This window comes from Taudactylus pleione, unplaced genomic scaffold, assembly GCF_031769625.1.
Source record: "Taudactylus pleione unplaced genomic scaffold, aTauple2 ptg000258l, whole genome shotgun sequence".
NCBI classification, from domain to species: domain Eukaryota; kingdom Metazoa; phylum Chordata; class Amphibia; order Anura; family Myobatrachidae; genus Taudactylus; species Taudactylus pleione.
Window position 1 is genome coordinate 5,078,253 of NW_028284660.1, and position 18,872 is coordinate 5,097,124.

The following is an 18,872-nucleotide window of genomic DNA, read 5'->3' on the forward strand; positions in this document are numbered from 1 at the left end:
TCAGGACCCTTTATCAAGCTGTACAAGCTTTATAAAGGGTCCTGAATGTTTATCATCAGTTTGTTCTGGCACCTGAAAGAATATCTGAACATCTGCAAAGTCCGCCTCTACCTTTATATACTGTATTTGCTATCAAATGAATTAAATTAATTCAAATGTGAATACTCTATATACTATTTGAAATGGGCTTTGTAATCACTTATACTTTGCTCCCTTTAGAGCTAACTATATTAATATCACAGAAAGAGCCATGAATAATACCTTCTATGATGATTTTTCCCTGTAATATAGCAAACATGCTTTCACACTTGTCTGACTGTTTATTTATAGCTGCAACATGGAATATGTAAGCTTGGGTACACGTATCCTGTCCTTCAAAATCAATAGCGTCAAGACACTGTAAGGCGCTATTTACCACTGTTGCCTAGAAGAAAGATAAACAGGCTTATTAAAATGTAAGGGGGGATTTAACACATTTTGGAGAGAGGTAAAGTAGTAACCAATCAGCATCTAACTGCTATGATACAGGCTGTGTTTGAAAAATGACAGTTAGGGGCTGATTGGTTTGTACTTTATCCACCAAAGTAACAAACAATATGCATACAGTGAATGAACACAAAAACGTTCAAAAATATATTGCAATACTAAATATTGAAAGATTAATCCTCCCTACTGAGGACTAGTAAAATGACTGGTATTTGAGTGACGGGATCCCCTGTAGCTGCTGAGATTCTGGCTTCCCTGCATGTCAGTAGAAACCAGGTTTTTGAGGATAATTGTGAATGTCTCCTTGCAGACATCTGTGTAATGAGAGTACTGGTCGAATAACTGCAGCAGCCATTCAATCAGCGCTTTTAACACACAAAGGGCCGTATTCAATTAGCGGCGAAAAAGTCGGAATCCGCGAAAAAGTATCGCGGATGACGTCATTTTCCTAGGCGGAAACTTTTCACTGCATTCAATTCGCATACGCGGAAAGTCAATGCAATGTAATAGGCAAAAAAGTTTTGCCTATGTGGAAACCACTCTGCACCCTTGGGACAGCCCCCCAAAGGATAACTCCATAACAAAAAAAACTAAAAAAAAAAAAAAAGTGGAACACCCCAAAAAATTACACAAAAAAAGTAACAAAATAGTCTTTTGGGGGGGGGGTCTAAAAGTACGGGGTAGGTGTTGTTTTGATTGCAGGTGCTTGCTGAAGGTGCGTTTTTGACGTCACTTGAAACTTCACTTTAGTGAATTTAAACCATGCTTGCACCCATTTTCAAGTACCCCAAATTTGACAGAACTACTTATTTTCTCCAAAAAATACTGCTTAATGCCATTCTTCACCACTTGTGCAAAGATGCTAATTAGAGGCAATTGACAGCACTTAAGTACCCCAAATAGCTTCAGGGGGTCTATTTGGGGACATCTATACTGATCCCCAATGTTAGTGCATCTTTTAGGGGGTGTTAGGCTGACTACCTCATCTTTGACAGCAATTTTTGTATGTTTGAGTTTCGCCGGGATGCTACGGGAAGTTTTTGCGTCCTTTGGTATTTAAATACAGCAAATAGCGGGGGCGCGCACGAAAAGTTTATGCGTTCAAAACACGCGATATAGGCGAAAAGTCCGGCAGGCGGAAAAGTATCACGGTGGTTAAACTAATTGAATATGGTCCACGGTGTCAGCGACAGAGAAATTCTTCTGCCAGCCTTTAAAACATGCTACAGTGTGTCTGCTAGTAGGATCCGGTTATGATCTGGATGCAGTGGAACAAATTAATTACTTACCCCAATGCTGATTGAAGGGCATTCCGACAATATTTGTACTACAGTAGCTGTGAAGCGGTAGACATCATTTATCCTAGCCTATGAGAAAAACACAAGACAAAATATTATAACCAGCATACTGTGTTCATGGGGCTCAGCCCGAGACCTTGGGGTATCAATGCCGCCAGCCGCTTCCCTGGCCGGGACAAAGGATAGGCAGTATACGGGAAGCAGTCGGGAAGCCAGCAGTTGCAATGCGGACTGCCGGCTTCCCGACTGCTTAATCCCGGCAAGGTACAAATGGCAGGCGTCGAAATCTCGATGCCTGTCATTAGACCTACGCCGGGAGCTTGACACCCGGCTTACCGATCGAAGATAAGCCGGGCGCCGGGAACGGACAGCTGCAGGGGGGGCTATAGGTTAGGAGCTCCCGGGATGTTAGGGTTAGGCTAGGGGAAGAGGGGGTTAGGGCTAGGCACCCCTGGGGGGAGGTTAGCGTTAGGCACCCCTTCGGGAGACTTAGGGTTAGGCTGTGGGGAAGGGGGGTGCTAGGTTTAGGCACTTAGAGAAGGGTTAGGGTTAGGCACTTGGGGGGGGGAGGTTAGGTTTAGACACCCCTAAAGGAGGGTTAGGGGGGGAGTTAGGTTAGTTATACTTACCCTAAGGACGATCGGGATTTCCTCCTCTGTCGGGCTGCCGCTGCCAGGATGAGAACTGCTGGCCATGTGGCCGGCGGTAAATCATACTGATTCCGCAGCAAACTGTATGTAGCTGCCTTGTGCGCAGAATGATTTGGTAGCATCATACAATGAGGGTGCTAAAAGGCATGAGAGCCAAAGCCCTGTCAGGCTGTAACCACTCATGTATGTGTTATTACTCTTTACTACATGATTATATTTCATATATGAACATACACGTATGCAATGTACATCGGAATAAGCATGTACAGTATGCTTTCAAATTTATTGTTAGTCTAAATGTACTATATATAAATATATATATACACACACACACCTTTATATTAATAAATAGCAATTACTTAATGTGAGCTCAATTTTCCATTAAGAATCATTTAGCCTTTTACAATTATTTTTATGATTTATCTGAGTGCTGGTGACAGTCATAAACTGAAAGTAACTCCACCGAGCAAAGGCTAAACCACCCTATCTCCTTCCCCCAGGACATACACTACCTGCCCTATAATAGCACGGCTCACTCATATTGGTACTCAGTCATGTTTCACAGGTTAGTGATAATTGCTTAAGTAGCCATTAGGGGGATGGATGTCTTAGGGGTTCTGAAGCAAGACCCGACAATTTTTCCTTAAAATAATGATTTTAGTAAAAATTTTACTTGCTCTGAGGCTGTGAGAAAAAAGTATCATGTATTTCTGTAGGCATTACCACGGCTGATTTTCTTGCAGGCAATTATACAGTATAGGAGTTTTTTTTAAATACAGTATCACCTGCATTTGGATATGCCCCTAAGTGTGCAACAGATTCTGGGAATGAACACACAATGCGCAGTAGGTAAATGTAACTGTATGAGTGGTTTTATACCTTTTAATTTATTCCTAGCAAATGAAGGTTAGTGTTTCAATAAATTGTTAACCCTAGTAACCACGGCAACAATGAATGGACATTTGCAAAGATGCATAAAATCACAACTGCGCAGGCGCTATATACAAGAACTCGCCATTTGCGCCCGTGCAGAGATCCATCTAACTCAGAACCAGCCCCAGTATCTCTAATGACTCCTGTTCTGACATGATCCTGAAATTGGGACATTTCCATTTGTGAATCTTACTAGTAAATAAAACATGGACACAATGCCTAGTGGTATCCATGCCATAGTCACCTGATTGGTAAATGGGCATCCAATAGGGTTTATGCAGCCAGAGGTCAGATTCTGTAGATTTGACAGTACAAGAACTGATTGTGTGAGGATGTTGGGATCAACATAAGTGTATTTCTGTATTTTGCACATTGCCTGGAACGTGGAAATGTCCAGCCTAAAAGAAAGATAAAAATGATAAAATATTCAGTAAGCCTACAGTATATACATTGTAGCAATGCTAATTCTAAATAAGTATAACAACTGACACTAAGCAATATCATAGCTACTTAATGCATTCAGACAAATTAGAGTTTGTATCTTCATCTGATATTGAGATACAATTTATATTCTGTCAATTTACAGAGATACTGTATGTATAATTAAGGTGGTCTGAGCACCTTGTCATATACAGGGGTATGTAATAAGCTGCAAGTTACAGACAGCCGTGAGATGTTGGTGATTTGGCTCCTATATTCTGTAAAGCGCTGCGGAATATGTGTGCGCTATATAAATAACTGGTAATAATAATAATAATAGATTTTAAGCAGCAATTCTTTCAAATATAAAACCATCGATGGAAGAGAACCAATGGTTCTCTGTCATTGATGGATGACTGGGAGCTGATTACTTTTTCCAATCTGAGATTAGCCCCGTCTCTCTGCGGCTGCTAAGTCCCATACCCATTTTTTGATTGACCCTCATCTTGGCATCGGTCGCCATAGCGGGGGTTTTAAACCATCGATGGTTCACTAAAGATGGTTTGTTTGCCACTGATGGTAACTACTGCTGGTCCTATCGATGGTAACCATCGATGGACACCCCATGGGGATATGGCCATGCATCATAAGGGCTTGGTCATGCATCATGGGGTAATGACCACACATCACAAGGGTGTGGCCACACATCACAAGGATGTGGCCACACATCACAAGGGCCTGGCCATGCATCATGGGGGAATGGCCACACATCACACAGGACTGGCCATGCATCATGGGGGAATGGCCACACATCACACAGGACTGGCCATGCATCATGGGGGAATGGCCACACATCACACAGGACTGGCCATGCATCATGGGGGAATGGCCACACATCACACAGGACTGGCCATGCATCATGGGGGAATGGCCACACATCACAAGGGACTGGCCATGCATCATGTGGGCATGGCTATGCATCATGGGGGCATGACTAACCATCACACCCCGTCTCAGCATGCAAGCCAAGCAGAGCACCAGGAGGCGGAGCCGCTCATCCAGGCCTTCAGGCAGCCAGACCGGCCATGGTATTTATTGCTAACACTATTGACCTAAAACACAATGGGATAATATTTGCATATCCTTTGCAGCAGTATACTGGCATTACTCTGACACTTTCACTCTGCCCTTACCAAGAATTCCTGACATCTGTCCTAAAGTACACAGAGAACCATCCACCCGACCTCCTGCACGCCATATGTCTGCCATAACCTATAAATAGAGAAGACCGTTATTTACATTAATAAAGTATGGGGTTTATTTGCATATGGACCTGTACTTACTACAGGACTGCATAATGTATTTTTGAAATTATATTTTATACAGTACATTCAAAAACTCTTTATTTTATCATGCAAATATTTATAATAATCTAACAGTGTCAAACAGAAATACATATAAATGACAAAATAACATAGAAAAGTATAATACATAGGGGCCTGATTCATTACGGAACGTAACTGCGATCTCAGCTGCGATTACGCACACAGTCTCACTGCTAAAATATGCTAATCCAGAATATCACTAAAAACAATGGGCGCTGAATATCCCTATATAAAGGTAGTGACACTCATGGACTGAATTAAGCAGCTGTTCTAAGTAACACTCTGCAGTCTTATCCAGCATGTAACAAGAAGAAACAAAATAAGAAACAGTACAGTACTTATTTAGTTTTTTCTTAAAATATGCTAATGTCTGCGATCGCTTTGCCATCGCAGCACAACATAAGGACATCCCCCTACTCACATCCATAATAGTCTGCAAAACCATTGGTAACATCGAGCCTCATGCACAATTGCTAAACTTCCGGTACGAAGTGAAAAGCCCAAGCTGCGTATGCCATTGCAGTGACTAATTTATTGCACACCCCTGTAATTGCGTTACAGGGCACTGGCACGCGCGCGTTTCGCTGACCACCCCCCGTCAACACCCCCAAATGCTCACTTCCTGTCAGTCACTCTGCAATGGGACTGCGTGAACACTGCGATGCGTACGCTTTAGCCAAATGCAACAATCGGCTGATTGCGTGCAAAATCGCAGTTGTGATCGGGAATGAATCAGGCCCATAGAAAAGTATATACAGTATGTAAAAAGGGCAATAATTATTATACACAGTTTGTTAGAAGCAGTGTCTCTGGCCAGATGAGCTTACACTCTAGTCTTTCGTGCTAAGGCCACATAGCTTGCCAGAAGTCACAAGGAGTTGATTTTCAGTTTTGAACTTGAGACACCAGCACAATGGCCCAAATTTATATATTCTTGTAATCACTCATTACTAATCTTTAATGGTGCTCCATCCAATCAGCTCCTAACTGTCATTTTTCAAACACATGTGATTAGTAACATTAGTGATTAGTAACAAGTGAATACGAGGATATCACTCATCGATAAATCTGGGTCACTCACTATTTGCGCCTTTACTAGTGGGGTTATTATTTCTTTATATTTTTTTTAACTTGGTATCTTATTAAACTAAGTGCTGGGCCATTGTACCCAAGAGGCGTATATATATATATATATATATATATATATATATATTAATATTAGCCCACCTGATTTAAGAGATGTCAGGGGCAAGGTCTTGTTTTATTGAAAAACCACTTAGGCTAACTTCCATAACTTTGAAATGAAAGCAATAACTAGTACCTGATCATCCAATAGGCTGATCAGGCTGCAGCCTATGGCAAAGGACTTGGAGGGCATTGCTGCTGAGATGATTATCAGGGCTGAACCTTGGCTGCACCTTTGATTTGCTCTCTAATAGCTAATGTATTGCCAAGGTACTAATTGATGGATTCATGTATAGAATGTTCTCTGTATTGTATAATGGTCTCTGAGATGCTCACTGTACTGTATGGCAAACTTTGGAATGCTCTTCCTATTGTAAATAAATCTAAGGCATGTTCTGTATTGTATTAGGGCCAATGGAATGCTTTCTATAATGAAAACTGATATCTGATCTGCTACCTGTATTTTAACTCATACGCTTGAATGCTATTACTATTGTATATCAATGTCTGGAATGTTATGTATTGTATTGGGGTCAATGGAATGTTCTCTGTATTGAATATAATTCTCTGGAATTACCTCTGTTATACGACTGTCTCTGTAATGTTCTCTGTACTGTATATCAATCTCTGAAATGCTCTCTATTATAGGGCTGTCTCTGGAATTTCTCCCTGTTTTGTATGTCAGTTTCTGAAATGCTCTCTGTATTGTACCTCAATCTCTGGAATGTTCTCTGTATTGTGTGGAATGCTCTCTGTATTGTATATCAATCTCTGGAATGCTTCTGAATTGTATATACGTCCATAACATGCCTGCTGTGTGACTCCAAACATAAACATTGGTGGGGGCTCTGAGAGTATATTAGCCTAGGGTGACTGGAACCCTTAGAGAGACCCTGGGCACAGACTATCTGCTCCTTGTGTCATTGCATACAATTTTGCTGTATGGGTATAAGATGATTGACTACAAGCACCTCCTCTAACAAAATGTACAAGAGACTCACAAATTTTGGACTACCAGGAGAGCATACAACTCGAAGGTTCTCGCCCAATTCTCCAGAGAATGACAGCATTATACTGCAGGGGGGCAGGGTGGCTAAGACAAGCCTCTCAACAGATTACCTGAAGTCTAGTGCTTTTTATAAGAAAATACTCTATAGATAGAGGGATAGGTAATGGATAATAAACATTTTTTGGATACAAGTTTTTCTTTTCTTTATGCAATGCTCAGTTTTTCTTTTTCAGTTATATGCCCTACATAAGACTGTGTACGACTTAGGGGCTGGGAATAGGAATGGAGTGGGCTGATACAGGCAGATGGTGTGCAGCTGAAGCCAAAGTACAGTAAAGATGTGGACTTGGCATGTATTACCTATGTGTAACTAAAATGGATGGAGAAAAGTCACAACGTAGTTGCTTGGAGGGGTCTGATTTGTCGGTGCTATAACTCTGGTGGAAGTTGCACAATGATACCAGTGGAGTCTCCGGGGGGGGGGGGGGGGGGGGGGCTGCAGCACAGTGCCAAATTCAAATAGGGGAGTTACACCAACTGCCAGTGAGTCCCAGCCAGTGATGTTTAGCTTTGTTTGCACCCCACCTCTGGAGCCGCCACTGGTGGTGACTGAGTTTGATTGGTCACACACGCTGGAAACACTCCCATTTATGCAAAATCACTAAAGTGGCTGCAACAGTGTTTTAAAAGTCAGTTTACATTGCAGTCCACACACTCGTTATACACAACAAAATAATGACTCATTCTGAATTGGGGAAGGAGAAGCCTGCACATACAGTATATATATTTTTAAGTGTCCCATAAAAAATTCCTATTTGCATCTACATCGCTTTGCATTTCAAATGCTCTAACACACTTGGGTGCATATTATCTGTACTAAACGGCCAATACAGTAACTGTAATAACTGTAATGTTTTTTTCACTGTGTAATATGATGTTTAGCAGTTATACTTAAGTCGCATCACACCCAGGTACGTGCAGGGGAGGGAGCCACAACTACAGACTTGCAAAGGGGACAGAATCTGTGGGGGTGATTCAAATGTTTTTTGGGGCGTGAATAATTAATGAGCGCCCAGTTTGATATTTAATTGTTCTGGGCCCTCTTTGCCGCCTAAAAGACGAGGTTTAGCCTCGTCTTAATTTCTGGTTAGGGCGTGCTATCTGCGGTTAGCGCGCCCTAACCAGGGTGTTTTAGACACGTTTCTGCTCGCACCCTCCTGAGTGCGTGCAGAAATGCCGGCGCCTGCGGCTATCGCGCCCTGACAGAGCAACAATTGAATTGTAACTGTCGGGCGTTGTGAAAAAAAGCCGCCGGCAGAACAATAGAATTCCCCCCTGTGACTCTGAATAGGTAGCAAAAATGTGCTAAGAAAACATTTAGATGCATTTTGCTACTCTGGTTGTGTCCGATGGTAAATAAGCCCCATAATGTCTAGTGATAAAGCTCTTGTACTTATTTATGCTAAGACAAGTAGCGCAGGTTGGAGTTTCTATGTCACAGGCATTTCATGGTTTTTCTTACTTTGAGCCATTTTATTTTTTGCTTTTTCCAAAAGTTCATCAGTTAATTGTCCTGTGAAGTCCATGTATTCCAATAGGTCTACAGTGGGAGAAAGCGCTGCCAGATTCTGTGCACAGCAACCAATTGGCAGTTCCAGCAGGTTGTCCAAGTTCTTCACTGAAATCCCTACAACATCACCTGCATGTGAGAGAGAGAGGCACAATACAGGAATAACATGTAACCATGGCATGACGGTCCTCGTATTAACACAAACATTACACAAACATCAAAGTGAGGGTTTCTCTAACATTAACATACGTCTGTTTTCACATATTAACCCTTTTATTTCCAGGGGTTTATGCCAAAATGGTCCCTCCGGAATCCTCACTAATTTCTGTATTTTCTGGCTACAGTAGGTGGTTTTTAAAAAAAAAAAAAAAGTTTTTTTTAACACTATCCCAGCAAACGCTGAGTTATTTTTTCCCGGACAGAGCTTTCTTTTGACACTATAGTTTAGTAAAATTTTATTTTTCTTAGAGTATGAGCATTTTATAGGATGCACTTATGTACATCTTTCTAAGCTATTTTTGCCAAGTTCAATCGAAGAATGTTTGCAGGAAGACGAAGGGGTATATCTTCTACGGTGAAGGTTTTTAGAATTGCATAGCAATCCATAGCAACCAATCAGATTCTACTTAACATTTATCTAGCACCTTCTAGAAGATAATAGCTAGATTCTGATTGGTTGCTATGAGCAACATCTCCAATTCTAAAAACCCGCAGTTTAGTAAATATTCCCCCATTATCATATTAAATGTTTGGTGTATACTTTTTTGGGCACAACAAAAAAAACATACAGTAGGTGCAAGTGCATGCTTGCACTTGTAGTGCTACAAGTGTGCATTATAAGAGCCTGATTCAGAGATGAATGCAGACGCAACCGCGCTGTGGGCCTGATTGAGAGCCGGACGCTATTTGCGGACGGTCGTTCCAAAAAAGGGGCCGGCTATTTAAATTGAGCGCTCGCTCATTGCGGTTTGTTGACGCCTCTATGTGTGAGCGAGCGAATGAAAAATGTGCTCGCTATTTTATAAAGACGCCCCTTTGCCGTTCGCAAATCACGTCATCTCCGGTATTTATTAGATTAATCGGGTACATCGAAAGGCATCTGAACTGCTCGCAGCGCTTGTGGTAGCTTTTTCCTACCGCAATCACTGCGAGCAGTTCAGGCTAAAAGACAACTAAGTGACGTGGTCGATGACGCTCCTTTACTAATTATGCACTCCCATTAAACGCCCTTTTTACCGTTTGACACGCCTGCGTTCGGATCTCCATTCCCCCGTTTTCAAGCACCTTCCCCTGTTACCACCCACAAACGGTACATTCTGTCAATCAAATTAGCATCCCCTCGCTGTTTTGCGAGTGCACAATTCCCAACCGCAATGACTGGTTTGCGCATGCGCATTACGACCCATACGCATGAGCAGTTGTGCGAACATCGCTCATAGCGAACGAGCGGCCTCTTACGAGCGGCTCTGAATCAGGCCCTGTGTCTTTCGGCAGTCGTCGTCTACGACTTTATGCAATTGCAGCAACAAAGCCCTTCCCCCGGTGTATATCCGTGCGTCTAAATGTGCAAGGCCTGAGACGCCCACTATGAGCACCTGTAGACCCTGTAATACCGCCTGGCGCCTCTTTAGACGTGTACCAGTCCCATGGCCAGTGCAGTTTTTCCATCTTCAGTGTGAGCGATGAAGCGTCTGGATACACAAACACTTTAGAGACACGCCCACGGCTCTCACACTACATGTCCATTTTTGCACGCCTTAATAGCCACCACCCAGTCATCGCCCTGGAACGCCCAGCAGTTTTCCAAGATACTTCTGATACCGCGTGTCACAATCACAACAGCGCCTTTGTGCGTAAACTCCATGTAATGCATGCGCCATATGAGTTTTTAGAGAATTTCCGCTAATGGGCAGTTGCTAAATATCGCACGACTCTAAGAACATCAGCGTTGCACGAGGCTCTGAATAAGGTCCGAAATGTTTGACACATCAGAAAATATTAAGTGTTGCCCGGTCATACATAAATAGTTTTTGCCCCCGTAATATAAAAAGTTATATATATTTAAATTGCCTCTATAGTAAAAGAATACATTTATATTGTCGCAGTAACAAAATAATACAGTTATATTGCCCAATAATAAAATAATACATATATATTGACTCCTTATTTATCAATATTGGCTCCATAAGAAATAAATAATTTTTACCCTCTTCTGTTCTGACAGACGGGACAGCGGAAACAACGTACAATTTAAGCAAAGTTGTTTATACGAATCACGTCTAAAAATCTGCAGCTCGATGCTGTACTGCTAACGTGTTATTTTATAAGCAGTTTCAGAACTGGCACTTTGCAATAAACGATTTCATGTGCAGTTTTGCCATAATTAGACCAAACATTATAAAAACTGCACATGTAGCCCCCCAAAATCCAACTGCTCTTTATTAAATCATCCCCAACGTGTCTATTAAGTGATCTGGTGCAATAAAGACCATGAAATCAAATGCTGGATTGCTTGTTATGGGTTACTGCATGATGTATATATTATAACTATATAAAATGGCAAACATTTTCTTCATTAGAGATTCTCCTAGAAAAATCTGATGAATACGTGCTCCGTCATCACAAACGTATATAGTATTAGTTTTGTTGTGTCTATAGAACAATGAAACAAACTCACCCACAACTTGTAGGGTCATTGTAGTTGAGTCCGGCACCAAATTGTCTGGGAGCGGTATGTTGGTTTCTATCTCACTGCTTGAATCTGTTAAAATAAATAATAATAATAATAATAATAATTATAACAACAACAACAATTACAATAATAATAATAATATATAATAATTAGAGATGATGATTTGGTTCTGCTAAAAACCGAAAACATCCGAACTTTGGAGTTTTGAGTCGAACCAAGTCCTGACTCGGGTCTTCCCGCAAGTTGAATCTCAGATCTAAAAACCGTATCTCGCATGTTTTGGATGGCATGTAAGTCCCTCCCTCGTGATTTCAGCTGCCAAAATTGGTCAAAACTGACTGGACATGACTGGAAATTAATGTTATTGATGTTAATAATACTATAGGAACAGAAACAGGTCCAAGTTACATGATTTTAGCCATTTTGATCAATGTTTTAAAGACATCCAAAACTGTCCCAAAAGACTTGAGGGTGGTTTTGCCAAAACCAAAACACGATGATGATTTAGAACCAAAACACCGGGGGTCAGTGCACATCGCTAATCATAATATTATGGGGTCTATTTACTAAGCCTTGGATGGAGATAAAGTGAATGGAGCCAACCAGCTCCTAACTGCCATGTCACACGCTTTGTCTGATCAATGGCAGTTAGGAGCTGATTGGCTGGTACTTTATCTCAGTCCATTTTATCTCTATCCAAGGCTTAGTAACTAGACATGTATAATAAGTTAATAACTAGCTGTCCCACATAAAAAGCACAACTGTCTAACCCAAACATGTTAGCCCCACCCCCATTTACAGCACCTTACTAGCTGTATGACATCACTCTCTGGCACAAGTGACTGTCACTCTCTCCGATGTCATCTCCATACTGTATGTCCAAATAGAAGATCATTCATTGAAATAGTTAACTTGGATACACAAACATGCTAGTTGGCCTTGGCTCATTGATCAGACTGGTCTTTGCCTCACATTCTTATTTGAAGAACTATTAGTATAGCCAGGGGCATTAATGCTATCACCTGCAAACTAAAGCAGACCCACAAAGCGCAACACAACCTGCACCATTTATATTTGCAGCCTATTTATAGGTGTGAAAGGCAGAATCTCTGCTCCCCTCCTGTTCAACCAATCATGTAGGAGAACTAAGAGGCAGGTTAAATGGCTTACCAGCCAATCAGACATTAGCTACCATGAGACTGACAGCAGATGCATGCTAATTGCTGTTATCTTATTGGTTGACAGAGGTTACAGGACATCATTAAATACAACCGGCTACCAGTGGCACAAAATAGAAAGCATCATGTTCTAATATGTTTTTTTTTGTAGTTGCTGAAAAAGAGCCACCAACTACAGCAACATCTACTGAACTGTGTAGACAAATACAGAAAAGCGGATAAACCATAGTTTGGGGACCTACGCATTTCACCATAACAATACTATTTTATCATTACATTACTAAAATGTCTGTTATTTAGTTTGAAAGTTGATTCATGATTCCTGAACTAATCAATATTTGGAAAAAAATGTCTAGCCATGACTAATTGCATTGTTCATTTGTAATAACTACCGTTAAGGCTTCAATGCTTTTAAAGAGACTGTAAGCAAAGTGCATTGTACTTATGCCCTGATACTCTGTTACTACTGTGAAATGTTTCTTTGTTTACCCTGCAGGGTGCTGAGGACACTTTGTGGTGCCTTATAAATAAAAGTAAATAATAATTAAATCATTAGAGGTAACATCAGGTCAGTAAGGTGTTGTTATGGAGGCAGGAGTAATGAAGCTATGTGTAGGCTGTAGGTGACTATTCATAAGAGGTTTTTCATTATTTATTATTTAACTTCAGTTTATTGGCAGAACAATAATAGCTGTATGACTGTAGTAACATCAGAGGTGTCTAGGGGATGTTTCGGATACAGATGTGACCTCATTATGCTTCTCAGGCTCTATCGTAGCCTTCGCCAAACATGTTCATGGACTTGCGGCAGCTGCTTTAGGTCACTCATGAAACAGCCTATGAAACAGTGATTTGATCAATAATATGGAGCACGCAGAGTTGCAGCCAATCAGATTGGGCGTAAATTGTGAATGCATCCACAGGAACCGATGATTGGCTTCCCGTCCAAGAGCTGGAGCTGCTGTGATTGGCCTGAGCAACCGCACGTTTCAATTTCCTTAAAACTGCTTCATCTGGATAAAATGTAGAGGTCAATCACAGAAGCCAGAGTTAAGGGGTGAAAAGATAAATCAGTTTAAGGGGATTCAAGTAAAAACAAAGAGTCAGCTATGGGCAACAAGTAACATAGCAAATCATTCTTGAGGTATACCCCCGAAAATAAAGATTCTTGGTAGAGAAGAGCCTGTGCAGCCGACAGCATTCAGGTCATCGTGAATTGAGTGACTGTATTGCGTACTGTATTATACAGGACATTACTTACTTATTTGTCAAGAACAGTTCCACAAAGCATATACAATGTTCTATTATATACCAGTAGTTTTGAACCTGTCCTACGACGGACCCATCCCTGCTCCGCCCTCATCCCCTTCTCCATCCATGAACCTTGTCCTCTATCCCGCCTCCATGAGCTCCACTTTCGCCTTCTGTCCCCTCTCTGCCTCCTCCACTGACTTCCTCGTGGCTCATGCCTCGCTGGCAGTAGGAGCCATTGGGGGGAGGAGGGGCATAAGACATGACACAAGGTCTATTTATATTTGCTATATAATATATTTTAGCAGTATTGATAAGTTCAGAGCTGTACACTCATATTTTTCCTTTCTCATATCCCCAGTGCTATTTTTGAGCAGGAGCTCACAGGAACTATGACATAATATCCTGGGCTAAAATGTTTTTATTTCAATATTATAAGTTTTATTTTAAAGTCCCTTTTGAGTGCCTCATTTTCTAAATACTCATATACTGTGTATATATATATATATATATATATATATATATATATATATATACTGGGGATGGAGCCATAGAGAAATAGTTTATATATATATATATATATATATATATATATATACATATATATATATATATATATATATATATATATATTATAACATTATTTATAGCTCCACCCCCAGTAGCCCCACCCACAGTTCCTAAACTTATTTTTCCAGAAAAATTGCCATGTATGGTCCTGTAATGTTTATAAACACATTTATCATTACAAATATAACATATATATCTGCTGAATTGAAAATGTTAAGTGTTGCACATCTGTGTGAGATTAGGAGATACTGTATACAGGGTGGAACAGGAATGAAAACAGCAGCACAGCTACTGTAACTGAAAAAGGTGCCGGTATACCACATACTGTATGCCAATCAGATATTTGCTTTCATTTCCTGAAGTGTACTAGAGAAATCAGAGATTGCTATTGGTTACGCAATCAGTTACCAGTGGAATAGTTTTCAGAATTGTCCTTAGTTGTATTCTTACCTGTTACAGAGGCCAGGTAGGTGAACGTGACTTCTCTCTTTATTCCCTCAGGCTTGTAGATAAATCACAGATATAAGGTATTTATATTCAAGCAATGCATTTTATATATAGTGATTTTTTTTTAAATGTATTTTCATTCCTGAACAAAGATTTTACTTAAATTGGATATTACAGTACAAACAGAACTGCCATATTGTGTAAGTATTTTCAAACTGTTTAATTTACATTACTTTGGATGTCAGTTTTCACATGCTTGTAGGTTTTCAGAAAAATTATACACTTAAGGCTTAATTCAGCGGCGCACGGTCGGGAATCTGCGCATGCCCAAGACCAGTCAGTGATTGACAGTCTGCTACCATTACGGGGAGGGAAGGGGGCGGTGACGGCCTCTGTTTCCCGAAACGGAGGCGTGTCGCTGCCATTGTGGGGAATGAAGAGCCCAGAATCTCAGTCAGCTGACAGTGTTTCCTGGGCTCTTTTGAGCATCTGTGATCCCCGGCTTGAGTGACCTAATGGCAGTGGCGGATACAGGTGTGGGGGGGGGCAATTGGAGTGATCGCCCCCTTAGCACATTCCGCATCATGCACTGAGCTGAGCCGGCTGTGTTCAGCCTGTGCTGTGATTGGAGCCTGTGTAATGTGCGGAGAGCGGCAGCCGGAGGCTGGAGTTCAGGGGAGAACTCCAGCCTCCGGCTACCGCACAGTCAGCCTCGTGCACTGAGCTGAGCAGGCCGTGTGGAGCCTATGCTTCCGGCTCTCCCCACGGGCATTATGGGAGGGATGTCATGATGTCTCTCCCATAGTTCCGAGGAGCAGCCAGGTGGACCGGAGGGAAGCGGACACAGGAGTGGGGTTTAAGGTAAGTATTTTTTTTGTGTGTGTGTGTCAGCGGCACTACAGGGGCATTACTATAAGGGCACTACAGGGGCATTACTATAAGGGCACTACAGGGGCATTACTATAAGGGCACTACAGGGGCATTACTATAAGGGCACTACAAGGGCATTACTAATGGGGCATTACCATATGGGTGCTACAGGGGTATTACTAATGCTGCATTACCATATGGGCGCCACAGAGGCATTACTAATGGGGCATTACCTTATGGGCGCTACAGGGGAATAACTATGGGGCATTACCATATGAGGACTACTACAGGGGCATTACTATGGGGGCATCACCATATGGGCACTACTACAGGGGCATTACTATATGGGCACTACTACAGGGGCATTACTATATGGGCACTACTACGGGGCATTACTATATGGGCACTACTACATGGGCATGGGGAAGGGGGACACAGGGAATTGGTTGGAGAGTGGGGAACAGGGTGATGGCTGGGGGTGTGGCGAGCAGGGAGATGGCTGGGGGAGTGGGGAGCAGGGTGATGGCTGGGGGAGTGGGGAGCAGGGTGAAGGCTGGGACAGTGGGGAGCAAGGAGATGGCTGGGGGAGTGGGGAGCAGGATGATGGCTGGGGGAGTGGGGAGCAGGATAATGGCTGGGGGAGTGGGGAGCAGGGAGATGGCTGGGGGAGTGGGGAGCAGGGTGAAGGCTGGGGGAGTGGGGAACAGGGAGATGGCTGGGGGAGTGGGGAGCAGGATGATGGCTGGGAGAGTGGGGAGTAGGGAGATGGCTGGGAGAGTGGGGAGCAGGGAGATGGCTGGGAGAGTGGGGAGCAGGGAGATGGCTGGGGGAGTGGGGAGCAGGATGATGGCTGGGGGAGTGGGGAGCAGGGAGAAGGCTGCGGGAATGGGGAGCAGGGTGATGGCTGGGGGAATGGGGAGCAGGGTGAAGGCTGGGGCAGTGGGGAGCAGGGAGATGGCTGGGGGAGTGGGGAGCAGGGTGATGGCTGGGGGAGTGGGGAGCAGGGAGATGGCTGGGGGAGTGGGGAGCAGGGTGAAGGCTGGGGGAGTGGGGAGCAGGGAGATGGCTGGGGGAGTGGGGAGCAGGGTGAAGGCTGGGGGAGTGGGGAGCAGGGTGAAGGCTGGGGGAGTGGGGAGCAGGGTGATGGCTGGGGGAGTGAGGAGCAGGGAGATGGCGGGGGGAGTGGGGAGCAGGGAGATGGCTGGGGGAGTGGGGAGCAGGGTGATGGCTGGGGAAATGGGGAGCAGGGTGATGGCTGGGGAAGTGGGGAGCAGGGAGAAGGCTGGGGGAGTGGGGAGCAGGGAGATGGCTGGGGGAGTGGGGAGCAGGGAGAAGGCTTGGGGAGTGGGGAGCAGGGTGATGGCTGTTTCTGCCTCTACACAAAGGGGAGGATGGCTTCTGCTCTAGGACAGGAAGGGGGGTTGCTTGGAGATGGCTGGGGGAGGGGGGAGCAGAGAGATGGCTGCTGGTGCTAAAACTGTGCATTCACACAGTGAATACATAAATATATACATTGTAATAATCAATATGGCCACAGAAAGGGGAGGTGCCAATAGAGGAAAGAGGAGTCATAATTAATTATCAATTGCCCCCCCCCCCTTAAAAGAACAGTCTAGATCCGCCCCTGCCCCATGGTCACTCAGCCGTCCAATGGACACGCAGAAGTAATAAGGCACACTTACCAGGTAATTCATCAAAGACAGCAGAAATGTTATTCCTTACATATTGAGAACAATATTGATATATCGATTAGCATGAGACCTTTATTAAGAAGTGCAACCTTTCACTTTTTGGTCAGCAAAGCACCACACATACCAAATAGCACTGGGAGCTGGTGTGCGCAAGCTTTTCTCTTTAGGTGTAATGTGCAGGTGCCACAGCCGCAATTAGGTCATTATGCAAATGTGCCTGATGACCTTACTGTATTTAGATCAGCGACCGATTTTGTATTTATAGAGCGATATTGCTGTAGTGCAATCTTGAGGGCAGTGGTAATCACCCTCAGGGTATTTTTTGTGAAAAATACCCTGACAAGTGCGAAGACTGGATTCATAGGGACAGAGCTTTCTTGTAAGCTCTGTCCCTGCATACAATATTTGATACATCCTTGCCATGTATTCAAATGTCACATTGTCATGTCTGAAGTAATGCTGGTAATTGGACTATGACTAAATGACTATTGAAGGCCAATTTATTTTTAATATCTGCTGTTAGATCATATAATATAAATTATATATAATAATAGGTTTCACCATGATCTGCCTTGGGGCATTGGAGGGACCTAGCCTTATAAATATCCTGGGTCTAGTGCAGAGGTTCCCAAACGCGGTCCTTAAGGCACCCCAACAGTTCAGGTGTTAGAGATATCCATGGTTGAGCACAGGTGGTTAAATCAAATTGACTGAGATACTAATTAAGTCATCTATTGTCAAGCATGGATATCCTTAAAATCTGGACTGTTAGGCTTCCTTGAAGACTGCATTTGGGAACCTCTGCCCTAGTCCCAACTATAGAACAACAGCTGGGGGACGCTTATTGCCCACCCTACTGTACACGTTGCTCAGCTTGATAGGGATTAAGCTGCACATAATAGTGGTACACGTTGCTTTGCCAGTGTGTTTGAAGCAGAAGTTGTTGAAGAATGACCTAACACTGTCTAGCTACACTATGGGGCATATTGAATTAGAAGCGAAAAGTCAGTTGCCCAGACTTTTTGCCATCATCGAAGGTTTTGGGCGCGATAAAGTATCACGCTCGTCCCCGCGTATCCCCGTATTCAATTGCAAATTGGCGAAAATGGGACCCGGCGAAAAGGTAATCAGTGAAAAGGGCTGTTATTTTTTGGAAAATCAGTCTGACACCCCCCAAAAGATGCTCTGACATGGGGGTTCACTATGGGTACCCCCGAATAGCCCTGCAAAAGGTATA

At 43.0% G+C, this 18,872-nt stretch overlaps 1 protein-coding gene across 1 annotated transcript in view; it reads right to left on the minus strand.

Annotated features, from left to right (window-relative positions):
• LOC148514827 (ovostatin-like) overlaps positions 1-18,872 on the minus strand; it is a 118,164-nt gene that overhangs the window by 13,474 nt on the left and 85,818 nt on the right. The window contains exons 24-30 of the mRNA XM_088480955.1: positions 15,078-15,129; positions 11,614-11,697; positions 8,889-9,065; positions 4,981-5,059; positions 3,612-3,765; positions 1,776-1,853; positions 262-424 (exon numbers count right to left, since the gene is read on the minus strand). Coding sequence (XP_088337081.1) covers positions 262-424; positions 1,776-1,853; positions 3,612-3,765; positions 4,981-5,059; positions 8,889-9,065; positions 11,614-11,697; positions 15,078-15,129 — 787 coding nt within the window. The remainder of the gene's footprint in view (positions 1-261; positions 425-1,775; positions 1,854-3,611; positions 3,766-4,980; positions 5,060-8,888; positions 9,066-11,613; positions 11,698-15,077; positions 15,130-18,872) is intronic.